Source organism: Quercus robur, chromosome 11 (genome assembly GCF_932294415.1).
Source record: "Quercus robur chromosome 11, dhQueRobu3.1, whole genome shotgun sequence".
Classification (NCBI taxonomy): Eukaryota; Viridiplantae; Streptophyta; class Magnoliopsida; order Fagales; family Fagaceae; genus Quercus; species Quercus robur.
This window is the reverse complement of record NC_065544.1, coordinates 16,172,880-16,186,537: the sequence shown is the minus strand read 5'-3', so window position 1 is coordinate 16,186,537 and position 13,658 is coordinate 16,172,880. Positions and strand designations below refer to the sequence as shown.

At 32.6% G+C, this 13,658-nt stretch overlaps 1 protein-coding gene and 1 long non-coding RNA gene across 8 annotated transcripts; one reads left to right on the top strand and one right to left on the bottom strand.

Annotated features, from left to right (window-relative positions):
- The first annotated feature begins 638 nt into the window (after positions 1-638).
- Positions 639-3,182, top strand: LOC126706517 (uncharacterized). 7 transcript variants are annotated; one of them, XR_007648630.1, is made up of 5 exons: positions 639-863; positions 946-1,211; positions 1,606-1,720; positions 2,774-2,826; positions 2,945-3,182. XR_007648630.1 is itself a non-coding variant. In XM_050406024.1 (5 exons), exons 2-5 carry the CDS (start codon positions 1,660-1,662, stop codon positions 3,111-3,113), a joined length of 363 nt encoding a protein of 120 aa, XP_050261981.1. In that variant the 5' UTR covers positions 639-863; positions 1,606-1,659; the 3' UTR covers positions 3,114-3,182. The 7 variants fall into 7 exon arrangements, 3 of the variants coding, with proteins under 3 accessions (XP_050261981.1, XP_050261980.1, XP_050261982.1); XM_050406024.1 differs by lacking the exon at positions 946-1,211 and adding an exon at positions 2,027-2,106; XM_050406023.1 differs by adding an exon at positions 2,027-2,106 and having other exon boundaries at positions 639-1,211.
- Positions 3,183-10,717: 7,535 nt separating this feature from the next.
- On the bottom strand, positions 10,718-13,437 carry LOC126706518 (uncharacterized). Its single transcript, XR_007648634.1, has 2 exons — positions 12,407-13,437; positions 10,718-11,573 (listed from the first exon to the last, which is right to left on the bottom strand). It is a non-coding gene; the product is annotated as an uncharacterized LOC126706518 (long non-coding RNA).
- Positions 13,438-13,658: the final 221 nt, after the last annotated feature.

The window sequence follows — 13,658 nt, the reverse complement described above, 5'->3', positions numbered from 1 at the left end:
ATTTTTTTTTTATTAGACCTTACCAAACCAAATGGCTCCAATCTGACCCTTACAGGTTGGGTTGAGTTAAATTTTAAAGCTATTTTGGATTATGTTAGCTTGGGTGAGAAATTTCTCAACTTGATGAGGTCAATATAGAATAAAAAGTTTCTCAAACCTAAGACAATCATGTACACACTTTGTTTTTAGTTTGGTCATGTCATTTTACTAAAAGCAATCATTTTAAATTTTATAGACTAAAATTGTTTATAGGGTATAAAGTTTAGACCAACTGTATTTGACCCTAAAACCAAAAACAAAATATTTGTTTGTGCAATTTTAGGATATTTCAAATATCATGAATTTTAAATTATATAGAGACTTATTAAGCATACATTTTAATGGATCAAACTATTGACCAATTGAACTCACTTCAGTCTTATTCGGTCCTATTCAATCTATTTCTGTTCGTTCGGTCTTATTTCGTCCACTTTGCTCTATATTCGGTCTACTCTGGTCTATTCGGTCCTAATCAGTCCACTTTGGTCCACTTCAATCCTATTCGGTCCTTTCTATCCTCTTTGGTCCTATTGGGTCCATTCTGTCCACTTTGGTTTTCATATAAGCTTATGTGATAGAATGCGTTACAACAGGTTTACTAAAAGGCCACTGATGGAGCTGTAACGACCAAACAAATCTCGCCGTAATAACTCTTTCTATTACGTATTCCGAGTCAACACTACCCCCTCTCTGTAAACGCAATTGAATGACAATGACAACAGCGAAGAAGAAGAAGAAGTTGATGTCATCGGCGGCATGGAGGGGCGAAGAGGAAGCCACAGAAGACTTCCAAGACGACAACGATCGATGATTCCCTTGTCGAGGTAACTACCAGGTCTCTGTTTCTGTTTTGTGGTTTTTCTTTTTGTTTCTTGATGACTTGTGTTCCCGTATCTAAAATTTCAGGACTTGCTGTATCCAATACCCTTTGTCTTCTGCAAAAGACAACACTTTTTTCTGTCCACAATAGAGAGACCACTTAAAAAGTTTGGGCTTCTAACTCACTAGCATAAATGAGGGAGAGACCATTATAGTGTTAGAAGACCATTATAGCTTGCATCTTCTAGGGTGGATTTCCTGTAAGTGTATATTGCCAAAATGGCCCATCATCAGCAAAGAGTGAGACCAGGTTTACTGATGAGACTGTCAGTCGTTATCATGTTCTGGAAGTCGTAAGATGCTTTGTCTTTATGTACTCAATTTGATTTGGAAATTATGTTATTTTGTTTTCTTCAGGCAGAATTCCTTTTTTTATTTTTTATTGACAGTATTGGTTGGCTGTTAATATGATTGAAGCCTCAGTTTCATGAAGTGTGGTTACATATTTGAATCTTCCATGATTGTAGATTACTGAAATTATAGCATGTTCTGTTTTCCTGTCAATTGACATTTTTATAGCTTATGCGTCATTCACCGCTTGAAGTTAACAGTCTACTAGTTTACGTCTTTGTTTCTCAATAATATCTTTACTCCTCTATTTTCTTAAGGTCCCTCCCCCTTGGGGGCGGGCCGTCTAAATCCATTCATAATTGAGTTTGAGATATAATACATCTTTTATATATGCAGTTTCTTCAACGAGTATTCGGTATTGACACCATCGTGAAACCTCTTCCACCTGCCATGGCCTACAATGTTTCCCATAACTTGAACTTCTTCACACGCATTTTCACTCAGTTCTTTGGTAAGTTTTGATTTCTTTATGCATTTTATGGGTAGCAGAGAAGAAGGAAATAGTACAATTTCTATATAACAAGACAACATCGTTACGCTTAAATAGTTTTGAGGATTCCTTTTAAGCTCAGAATTGGCTGACATTGCACCTGAACGTCTCAATCAATATTTAATCTTGGACGTATGATTGCATCCAAGTTCATTGAGGATTAGGTCATGTGTTCAAACCTTTGACATTTTTCCTTCCATTAATGAATCGATGACTGTAACAGGCTAGCTGATATTGGATTTATAATATAGTTTATGTGATGTGTAGCATTGCAGATCCATGATTCCTTCTGCTTTCTAAAACAAATTGTTTGTACATTGCAGTCCAATAATCTTCCATTCTTTGTGGTATGTCTGAATTCTAAAGCAATTACATCTTTGATGGTTGGTTACGTATTGTCCAACACATGATTTCTTCTGCTTTCTAAAACACCAGCAAAAAGCATTTTCTTGCCATTCTTTGTTCTTTCAAATCAAATTGTTTGTACATTGCAGTCTCTTTGGCAATTCTAATCAAACATATGGTGGGCAATCCATTAACTAATAATTAATTAATAGAAATTATAATGTTTGCAGTGGCATGCATATACTGTTTTTGCACTTTGAAAATTTTTGAACAACAAACAACAGGCAACAAGATTGCATATTTTACCCTTCAATTGCACTTGCCTTCTTGTCTCCTTGCCATGTGCCAGTTTCTTCTCACGAACTAGTCCAATAATCTTCCATTATGGGAGCAACTAGCACAAATAAGTAAACACAAATCACTGAACCAAAATGACCCCTAGTCACTGTTTAGTTTATACAAATCACAAGTTTTTAATTTTAAATTTTTTTATTTTTTTTGGATTAAATGAGTAGCATAAGGAAGAGAGATGGTTCTCAAATAACTAAAACGTTAAACATGCCAATTATTTTTTAATTTTTGGGTGTAATATATTTTACAAATAACAAAACGTCCGTCGCTTTGTAAAATAATAGCAGTAACTGAAAACAAAACGCTGTTGTGCCACAGGTCTATTATTTATTGCAGCAGCCGACTGTAGAGCTCGAGGACCACTTGAAAAGGTACCAGTTTCTGTTCCTATTATATAATGGAAATGGAATGGTCATTCACACCCATGTTTTGGCCTTTTTAGCTAAACCCATCTTCTGTTTCCAATTTGTTTATTCATTTCAAAGCCAGATACAGCTTATATTATGTAATTGCTTGGCAATGGAATCAAAGAGGCAGAGTCACATGCAAGCATGCACATCCAGACAGTCTCGTTTGCAGTGTGGTAAATTATTGTTTAAACAAAGTAGATAGGGGTGCAAGTGGGAAAACAATGACAGAAAATTATTTAACAATGTAAAACCCAAAGTGTGAAATCGTGTACGAAACACAATTTCACTATTTCAAAATTAGAACTGAAATTTCGCCTCGTGTACTGTGTACGGTCGTGTGCATATTCATAAGTGCAACAACAATTTTCTTTAAAAAAGATTGAACATGTGGCATGCCAACTAAATTTCTGTGTAATAAAGTTGTAAGAAGAAGAAGTTTCCTAATTGGACCTCCTAGTCCACTTGTCGGGTAATTTTCATGCTCAACTTTGCTTAAATAATTTATTTCTACCTACTACTAATAAAATTTTATCAAAATTATCACTTTTGCCTTTGGTCTATTTGAATACTGCTTTTTTTTAATTAATTCCCCCCCCCCCCCCCCCCCCCAAAAAAGCTTGGATTGGATCTAGTTCGGATTAGCATTTCAACTCAAATAACACTTCTCCTTTTTAATAATTTTGAAAAAGATATGTATTTTAAATTTGTTAACTTGGCATATATTAGATTTAGAGGCTGGTTATGAATTTGATAGTGTTGGGGACATTTTTGCGACCATGGCCAAAATGCTAGAACAAGCCTAAAACTCTCCTTGGATTCTTTAAAGTACCCAGGAATTGTATTGTTAAATGGCCCTTTCCTTCCAGGAATTGTCCTGGCAAGATAAGCGACTGAAAATTATTTTTTAACTGTAATGTAGCTCTAATGATAAACCCTTCACCATGTATTGCTTGGTTGTTTAAAGGGCTGAGCATTTACATCCTCTCATTCTAGGCATCTTCCAATCAAAAGGTGGACTCGAAGTCCTCAAATACATAAGTAAAAAACAAAACAAAAAGAAAAAAACCAAAGCTGGATTTAATTAGCTTATCTTATGTGATTGTGTGTTAAAAGAAAATGTATTGGGATGAATGAGAAAATAATACGTTCAAGAATTCACATCCTCTGTAAGCACACCACATCATTTTTAATCAAAGTAGATGTGCAAGTGGCCATTTCAAAAAGTATTTTCTTGCTATTCTTTGTTCTTTCAAGTCAAATTATTTGTACTTTGTAGTCTCTTTGGCAATTCTAATCAAACATATGGTGGGCACTCCTTTAACTAATAATTAATTAATAGAAATTATAATGTTTGCAGTGGCATGCACATACTGTTTTTGCACTTTGAAAGTTTTTGAACAACAAACAATAGGCAACAACCAACAAGATTGGATATTATGAATGATAAAGATTAATGATAAACAACTACTAGTACTGTTTTTGCACTCGGTGGGCTTTTCATGTTTTAAAGAAAGCAGAATGATAAACAAACAACAACTAGTACTATTATACTAATAAATTTATGAATGGACATTGGGTATTGGAACCAAAGAGACATAGTCAACAAATCAATTGTTTAAACAAAGTAGGTGCGTGTGATACTGAGAAAACAATGACCAAAAATTATTCAACAATGTTAAACGAAATGGAAGATAATGATAAGAGACTAAAATGACAGCCTGACTATTTGTCGTCATCAACATATATAATAAGGAATTTCTCTCCAAACAGCAAATGTAATCAAAAAATTCTATGGATTTCTATTTTGTTCAAAATTCTTTTTTTGACATATGTTCTAAATTCTTTTTAATGTATGAGTTGTATTTATACATTAAAGTTATATTTATTTTTTGAAATATATTCTAAAGTTATGTTAAATATTCTATAATAACTTAAGTTTTGTAATAGCAAGTTTTTAGGGGCAATAGGCGTAAAAAATAAAATAAAAAATAAAAAATTAGTGGGACAATAGGTTTTGCTTCATGGTCGGCATAGATGCTCTAGTGGAAAACTTTTTATTTATTTAATGCTTTATTTTGGCTCACTTCCACTTCCAGGGAAAATTATTATCTAATGAAAAGCGAGGTAAATTCTATGGGCTTTCGGTTCTCTTTTTTGATTTTTGTGTTGACCTTGCATTGACCAGAAAGACTATCTAATGGGTATATTCTAATGAATCAAAATCTTCTGGTGGGGTGTGTAGTTTCAAAGGAATAAATCGTAGTATATCCTAATAAATGTTAGAACCATAATTTTATACAAAAATTACATTAAAATAAAATTTAAAACTGAAGTAAAACAATTAGAAGGAAGATAAATTAGAGAAGAGGGAAAACATTTTGTTGTGGAGATTTTATTTCAAGGAGGGAACTAAAAGACACAAATGTGTACAATTGGTTATAAAGCTCTAGAACCTCTTAAGACTGCTTCTGGATACAGTTCTAAAGTTACTTTTCTTTTATCCTTAATTAATACCCCGACTAGTTATTCTTAAATGCATTTACTCTTGACTTTGCTTTTTGGGTTTTCTTCCTTAAACGTGTCATATCATATGGGGTGAACTTAATTAGTGCAATATATAAATAATTTAATCCCCCATTAAAAAAATAGAAGAGAAGAAAGTGTAAGTTCGTGGTAACCAGTATAAAGTTTTGATTACACTTTATTTTGCTTTTATTAGAACTTTTTTACTTGCTTTAGAGGAAACTTTTTATTTTAGTACGTGAGTGGAAATTTGAGTCTACACATTCTGCGTGGTTGAAAAGAAGGAAAAGCTTTCTCAAAAAAAAAAAGAAAAAAGAAAAAAAGGAAAAGAGTAACTTCCTGGTGGCTAGTTGTTTTTTTTTTTTTTTTTTTTGAAACCGGAACCAAATGATTCCAATCTGGTGGCTAGCTATAAAGTCCTCTGTTTATATTGCTTTTTGACCAACAATAAAGTTTTATTCATATTACTTTCTTTTTATCTATTCAGAATTGGAGGCTATCGTGATGAGTCACTCATAATTCATAATTCATAAATGACCAATAATGCACCCACTAGTTAATTAATTCTTTGCAGAGTATGTATATAGCTGTGTTGTTTGTCGATTTTGGATCTTTGTGAGTGATGTTGCCATTAATCTTGCCCTTTGGTATAAGGGTGAGACCTTTCACTATGACAGTGTATAACACATGATGAAGTTATTTTATATTTGCTTTATGTGCAAAGCAATGTTTACCTGTGAGATTTGGGAACTAAAATTTTTTATTTAACTTATTTTTAGTGGATTCTAGTTAGCTTAATTGGTAAAGTCTCTAATGGATGAATAAGAAATCAGGGATTTAATCTCCGCCTACATCAAAAACTGATTGATGTCTTGGTAAAAGAGTTATCATCAAGAGCGAACGCCATAAGTTGAAACTCTCTCTCAAAAAAAAAAAAAAAAAAAAAAACTTGTTTATTAATTGCTAGTAATAAATTTAGAGAACCTTTTTTTTTTTTTTAATTCAATTAATTATTTTTTTAATTATGTTGGGCCTAAAAGAATTTAGGGTGGTCCAAATATATTTTAAGGATAAAAAAAATCATAATATTTTTAAAATTTATATATAATAATTACTTTTTTCCAAGTTAACTAGCGGTACCAAAAAGAAGTAAAATAAGTATTATTTAGAGAAGCTGAAAAAGTAAAAAATGAATTAATTTTTTTTAAATGACACAATATGATTTTAATATACTTTTCAATTATATATATATATATATAGCTCTTCTTTAATGGCAAAACGATGTCGACTCCGTCATGCCATTAAATTATAAAACGGTGTTGTTTAATGTAAAGGGGTAACTATTGTGTATTTCCGTATTGAAATCAAATTAAGAGAGAGTCAACAAATCATTTGTTAAAACAAAGTAAGTAGATGTGAAAGTGAGAAACTTATTCAACTATGTTAAACAAAATGGAAGATAATTACTTTCTCCAAAAAAAAAAAAAAAAAGGAAAATAATTATGAGAGACTAAAATGACAGCCTCACCGTATGTTGTCATCAACATATATAATAAGGAATTTCTCTCTAAACAGCAAACTGTAATCTTAAAATTCTATGGATTTCTATTTCTTTCTAAATTCTTTTTAATGTATGTTTTGTATGTATATATTAAAGTTACAATTATATTTTGAAACATTTTCTAAAGTTATGTTAAATTTTCTATAACAACTTTTTTTTTTTTTTTGGTAGCATAAAATTTTCAATAATAACTTAAGTTTTCTAATAGCAAGTTTGTAGGGGCAATAGGCTTTAAAATTAAAAAAAAAAAAAAAAAAAAAAAAAAAAAAAAAAAAATCGTGGATCAAAAAATTTAGCTTCATAGTTATCCGCTGTAAAGTTTGTTAATATTGCTTTCTTCAATTTAGACGTCGTCGTATCGTGGACGGCATAAATGCTGTAGTGGAAAACTTTTTTTTTTTTTTAAATATTTAATTATAAATACCAGGCTTAGTGGAAAGTTGTAAAGCTTAGTGGAAAATAATCTCATGTAGCGAGATAAATTGTATGGGCTTTCGGTGCTCTTTTGGATTTTTGTGTTGACCTTGCATTGACCCATTTTTCAATAAGATTATCTAATGGGACAAAACTATTTTCGAACTTGTGAGAGAATGAGAAACAAAATTAGGTAAGGGAAATAAACACAAGATTTTGATTCCTAACACATACCAATCCTCAAACCCCTATCATGTCCAAATCACAAAATCTACTGACCCACTAGACCCAACCCACACATTCAAAGGAATAAATCATAATATATCCTAATAAATCTTAGAACAACTATTTATACAATAAGTACATTCAAATAAAATTTAAAACTGAAGTAAAAAAATAAAAATAAATAAATAAAAAAGTTGAAGGAAGATAAATCAGAGAAGTGGACTTTATTAGAGCTCTATATATAAGTTTTTACTCTCCCATCAAGAAAAAAGAGAAGAAAGTGGGTTCCAGTTAGCTTAACTGGTAAAGTCTCTGATGGTTGAATAACAGATTTTGGAACTCCCTCAAAAAAAAAAAAACAAAAGAAAGATTAAGTTTTAGATAATTAGTAAAGTCTTGTTTACGCTTTATCATGCTTTTATGATATTTTTATTATTTTTGGATTAGCACTGTAGTGGAAATTTGATGACAATTACTCCTACACATTCTGTGTAATTTTCTGGAAGTCCTGCTCTAATTTCTTTTTGAAAAATATAAAGTTATTTTTATTTAAATGCTTAATGGAATCTGGAAACTTTATGACTAATACATCCACTAACTAATTTAATATAAGCAAGAGTGCAAAATAATTATGCACTTCAGGTCATTGATAACAATGATAAGGATGTGTAACTGTGTTTGCACTTGGTTTCTGTTTTACTCTTTTTTCTTTCGTATTTAGAGTAATTTCATTTGGGGTTTCTTAGTAAGGCTGATTTTTATTTGTTGGTCTCTCGATGATAAGTAGGAATAATTTTATGACAAAAGACAAAGGGTGCAAATAAACTATGGAAGTACACAGATAGGGTGACTTATTAGACATTTAGAAACTGAAAATGAAGAGAGTAAAAAATAACGTAGGGAAAAAAATAGTGAAGGCTGGGAGCAAGCAAAGTTCGTAATTGACATCAAGATTATTTATATTAGAGCTACTTTGACATCAACCGAAGAATCTTTACCCTTTCAAACTAATGACTATGCTTTTTTAAAAATGGATAATGGGATCACGTAATTGCTCTTTAAAACAATGAACATGCCAATTAATGAAGGGGTGTCCAAAAAATTGAGGCTGGTAATAGCAACTTAATCTGTTACGTGCCTTCTCGTGAAGTGACTTCATTGGTTCCACTAAGGGGACACCATTGAGGTACAAACTCTATATAACCTCTACAAGGGCGCCACTTGCCTTCCCACCGTAATTGTCCTAGAATCTTTGGAATCCTTCAATAGTGATTTCCTCCAATACTCCTTGCTTGCAAAAGACCAGAACCCCTGGTACTCTAATGACACTCCCGGAAGTTTTGACTGTAGTGAACATCACTGGATAAATGGCTCTGTGATTTCAGTCTCACTAACACTTACTTTGGGCTTGAAATATGAGTGGGCTAATAATATGGGTGTTTCAATGAAGCACAAGGCATGGGTTCTCTGGGTAATTCAAAGAATCAATAACCAATTAAAGAAAAGGGGAAATTTTAGGAAGCTAAAGGGAAAGCTCTCTGTGTTTCATTGAAAGAGCAAAAATGGGCAAGGCTCTCTTAATCTTGCTCAGCGCCAATATCAAAGATTACTGAAAACCCAAGCTCACTTCAACTCAAAGACTCCAAAGGCCTCACTCTTTTCTCATAACCATGGACCCAAGGAAGCTTCTCAAGAGCTAGAAAGAACTGAGGCTCAGCAATGAATTAAGATTATATTTGAGTCCTCACCAAAATCCATTAACAAAATGATTAGTTGAATACCAATAATATGTCAAAATTAAATGTGTATTTTTTATTTATTCTTCATATGTATTTATATCTGTTGAATTTATAACAGAAGACGATAGTTTATGAGGACTGTGCACTAGTTCTTAAGGCAGACACTTTAAAGTATAAACCAACTAAAATCTAAATATCTCAAATTGACATCTTTGCAACTTAAACGGTTGGATTTTTCAATAAGATAAATCAAAATTGTTATTGCTTTGAGCTTTCATAATCACAAAGAATACCTAATGCACATGAACAACTATTATTTTAGTAACCTATCATCCCAAACAGTATTTCCCATTATGAAAGAAGTTGCCACGTTATCAACAATTAAGCATTGAAATCAACTGTGAAATGGATCACATCATATAAGTTGCAAAGGGACAATCAAGTGAAATTTTGATTCAATAGCATGACTTTAAAAATAAGGCTTTTGTTCACAGGTGTCTTAGACAATCATTAAAGAGGCTTCAAAGTTCAAACAGACTCTACCTACTTCGAGAAATAGTAAAAATTCATAAAAGTATGAACTTTTAGTTAAGAGTGCCTTAACTCCTAAAAAAAAGTGACTTGATTGTATTATAAAATTTAACTTAACAGGTATGAGTGCCTAACAAGACCTATAAAATAATAGTGAGAAGTATGAAGGCCACGCTTTATCAAATCAAATTGTTAACCAATTAAACTCTTTTTAGAAAGCTTATTCCTAGTTGAGTTAGTATAATGTGATAGAATGTTTTACAAAAAGTTTACTCAGGCCACGAGTTTGCTGTAAAGGCAAAAAATCTTGGGCGAAGCTCAAAGTCACAAAGCAGTCTGTGGCTGAGATTGACCTTGAGATCGGCTACAGCTTTCACTGTAACTACCAGGCCTCTATTTTCTATTTTGTGGGCGTTTAATTAATTTTTGGATTACATTTTTTTTATTCACCAAAACAAAATGAAAAAAAAAAGAAAAAAAAGAAAAAAAAAAAAAGAGAGTTCTTGCTTGCTTACTTGTTGGTTGTCTAAAGTTCAGGTCTTTGTCATTAGTGGTGAACCCTTTTAGTAGCATTGGCAGTTGGGTAAATAAATGGTTGTTCATGATTGTTTCAAATAATTTTGAATTATGCGTTACATCATAGATTGTAAATGTTAAATGATGATTTAGGAATAATGTGAGCTCTGTACAAATTTCCAAGTTTAAGAAGTCCTATATTCTACCAGTGGCTGATGTGTTGCAACTCTTTAATATTACTCTGGGTTAGGGAACTTAAAACCTTAATATTAGTACACTTAACCAAAACTGAAAAGATTTAAAAAATAAAAAAAAAAAGCAACTAAAAAAAAAAAAGAAAAAAAAAAGAAGGAAACAAAAAAAGAAATGCCATGCTGTTTCATACACTTTCTTTTAGGCATAGCAAATTAGAAATTCAGTAGGGCATACTTCTTTCTGTGGTTAACAAGAAAATATGCTTGCAGAAGTTTTCTTCTAGATTCTTTTGAATTGAAACACTTTGTGATCAACAATCATCACCCTATCCAAGCCAAGTTCTACTGGAAATTTCTTTAATGTTATAAGAGATGAATGATGCAAACAAAACAGCTAGGCTTCTAGCAGCTACTCAGCTGCATATGGCAGAACTGCAACACCTTCAAAATCTTCCTGCCAGCACATGATTTAGGCAAAACCACTCCATCTGCACCGTCTTTGCCAGTGTTGCTTAACTGTCAGCAACACCAGCTATCCCTCCACAACTGGACACACTTGCCTCGGTACTCTCCTACAGTTACTCTGATCCAAATGTGCACGATAGGCTTGTGCATACCTGGAAAAAAAGGCTTTACTGAGCATTAACAATTCATAAGCCAGCCTGTTTTGCTCCCTCAAACATCACTTTGTTGAGGTTGTACCACTAGGCCAACAGATTTATGATATGACAATCTAGAGAACATCACATATTCCTGCTATTGAAAATGTAGATCCTCCATTCACTAAGTCAACAACTGCTTCAAAGAGCAAGGATAAATGCACAAAGTTCTAAGGGTCTAACCTGAGCAAAACCATACAGCCCAAGAAAGACTACACTTCAGGAATAAATGATCCAATTTTTCCTCTTCCTCATAGCATAAGATATAGTTTCACTCACCATGTTTAGGAGTTGTATGAGGCCATATCAGCTTATCAGTAAACTGATATAATTAAACTGAACAATCCTGCATAAAAGGAGTTTTTAGCCATCTATATTACAAATTAACAGGGCCCTTACATGTGGCAGCACCCATTTCCATCAAAACTTGACATCAGACACACATATACGATGTAACCTATTAAACTCCTAAATGTCTGGGAAAAAAAACAAAACAAAAGATAGAAAGAAAGAAAGAATAATATAACTATGAAAAAGCAGAGGAAAAAGATACGTCCGTTCTAAATAAGATTCAAATATTATTGAGGACTCACCAATGCTTCTGCACAAGCATCACATGGAAGAATGAGGTTTATGGTGATTTCCTAACTTTAAAAATAAAAGCAGGACATGGCCAAGGCCATTTAGTAATACTTACCATTCAATATGATATATTAATGTTTGCAAAAAGATATTTTTCTCATGGTAAATCACTGATATGACAAATCAAGTAATATGTAGCCATTCACAACAATTTTTTTTTTTTTTTTTTTTTGGTGACTGATAAAATGGAAGTATATGATTTTAGCTTTTTAGAATAGCTGTATGAGAGATTCTTATTTTGTTGGACAGATCAAACCAAACAAAAAAAAAAAAAGAAAAAAAAAAAGCCTTTTAAAAGTTCCAAATAAGTAAAACCCCTTTGCATACTTTAACATAAAGCAAACCATAATATATGGAAAGGACAAGAAGGAAATAGATACAAGTTAGAATTCAAGTTTATTCATTTTGAACTACCTGTCTATCTCTCATGACTTTACTAATGAGCTTGTGTTTATGGACTTCTAAATAAGGACAACCCAGAAGCCTAATTCTGAATGTAAGAAAAAAAACATGGTATAGAACAATAAATCAATATACCTTTGGCAGTGAGAGCTTCCAGTGTCGATGTTTACTTGCTTTCCAGCACATGATTTCTACTTCTGTTTAAAACACCAACAAAAAGCTTTGTCTTGCCATTCTTTTTTCGCACATTGAAACCAAAGCAGCACAAGAAGAAAAAAGTACAAGATTCAGAGTTAGCTGCCTGTTATCCAAGCTATTGTTCATAAAGAACTTAGGGGCAATGGTTACTAGGGATCAAGGCTCCACCAGGACATATGTCCACCTGTCAAACCCAAACATTTGTAAGCTGTTGAATGTCCTTCACCACAACCTCTCTATCGGCCAACTTTGCCACCTATTTCTTAATTATAAGAATACAAACAGAGAGAAATCTCAAAGCCTGAAGATGCTATAAAGGAAGAGTTGGACAAACTAGAAGAAGTGATGTAATAGCCAATAGGGAACATACTGAAAGCTGGAATATATATTTTTGTCGTTTAGTTAATATGTGCCATTCTCATGATCCCCATTTTTGTTTCAGTGTGTGTGTGTGTCAAATACATTCGCATTTTTTTTAAGGGGAGGCTGTCATTTTGACCATCCAAATAGTTTGAAGTTAAAGAATGGATGGCATGTCAAGTAGGCTTTTCTGGAGCCTCTAGATCAGTAATAGATTCTTTTGCTTAAAATTTTCATTTTATTTATTTATTTTTATGTTATTTACATTCCTCTTTTGATATTATAGTTATGGGGATCACTTCTAGGTGTGATGCCTGTCAATCTATATGTGAATAGCAATCATTTAACGATGTTATGAAAAGGTACAAAGTCACTTGCTTGGTGTTAGGACTTAGGAGGTTCAAAGGGGAATGCAATATCTACATAGAGCTTTTGTTCATGTATAATATGTATTTGGCTTGCATGCATGCACATACAATTAATGGAATTTATTCTTGAAAATCTGTGGCAATATCTACTAGTGGAAGTGTCATGTTATTTTGTGAATATCCACAAAAAGATGAAAAATGAAGAAAAAGCTCAGCTGAAACAACCAGCCATGGACATGCACCTACTCTATTGGTCTTTCAGTATCTTTGACTCAAAGGACTAAGTCCTCAAATGCCTTCTCAATTCTGCCCTCACAAGAAGAAAATTCAATAAAATTTTCCAAAGAACAACAATCATTTTAGAAGGAAATTGTAACCTACTTAACTGGTTCCAAAGCTCAAATTGCTCAGGATCTTCACTTATGGTTGTGCCCGTGAGATTAATAAAGGACCTGCCAGCT

Coding starts and splice junctions, on each gene's coding strand:
- LOC126706517 (XM_050406024.1), top strand. CDS start 1,660: ATGGCCTACAATGTTTCCCATAACTTGAACTTCTTCACACGCATTTTC. Junction 2,107..2,773: donor ATAATCTTCCATTCTTTGTG/GTATGTCTGAAT, acceptor GTTGTGCCACAG/GTCTATTATTTATTGCAGCA. Junction 2,827..2,944: donor CTCGAGGACCACTTGAAAAG/GTACCAGTTTCT, acceptor TTTCAAAGCCAG/ATACAGCTTATATTATGTAA.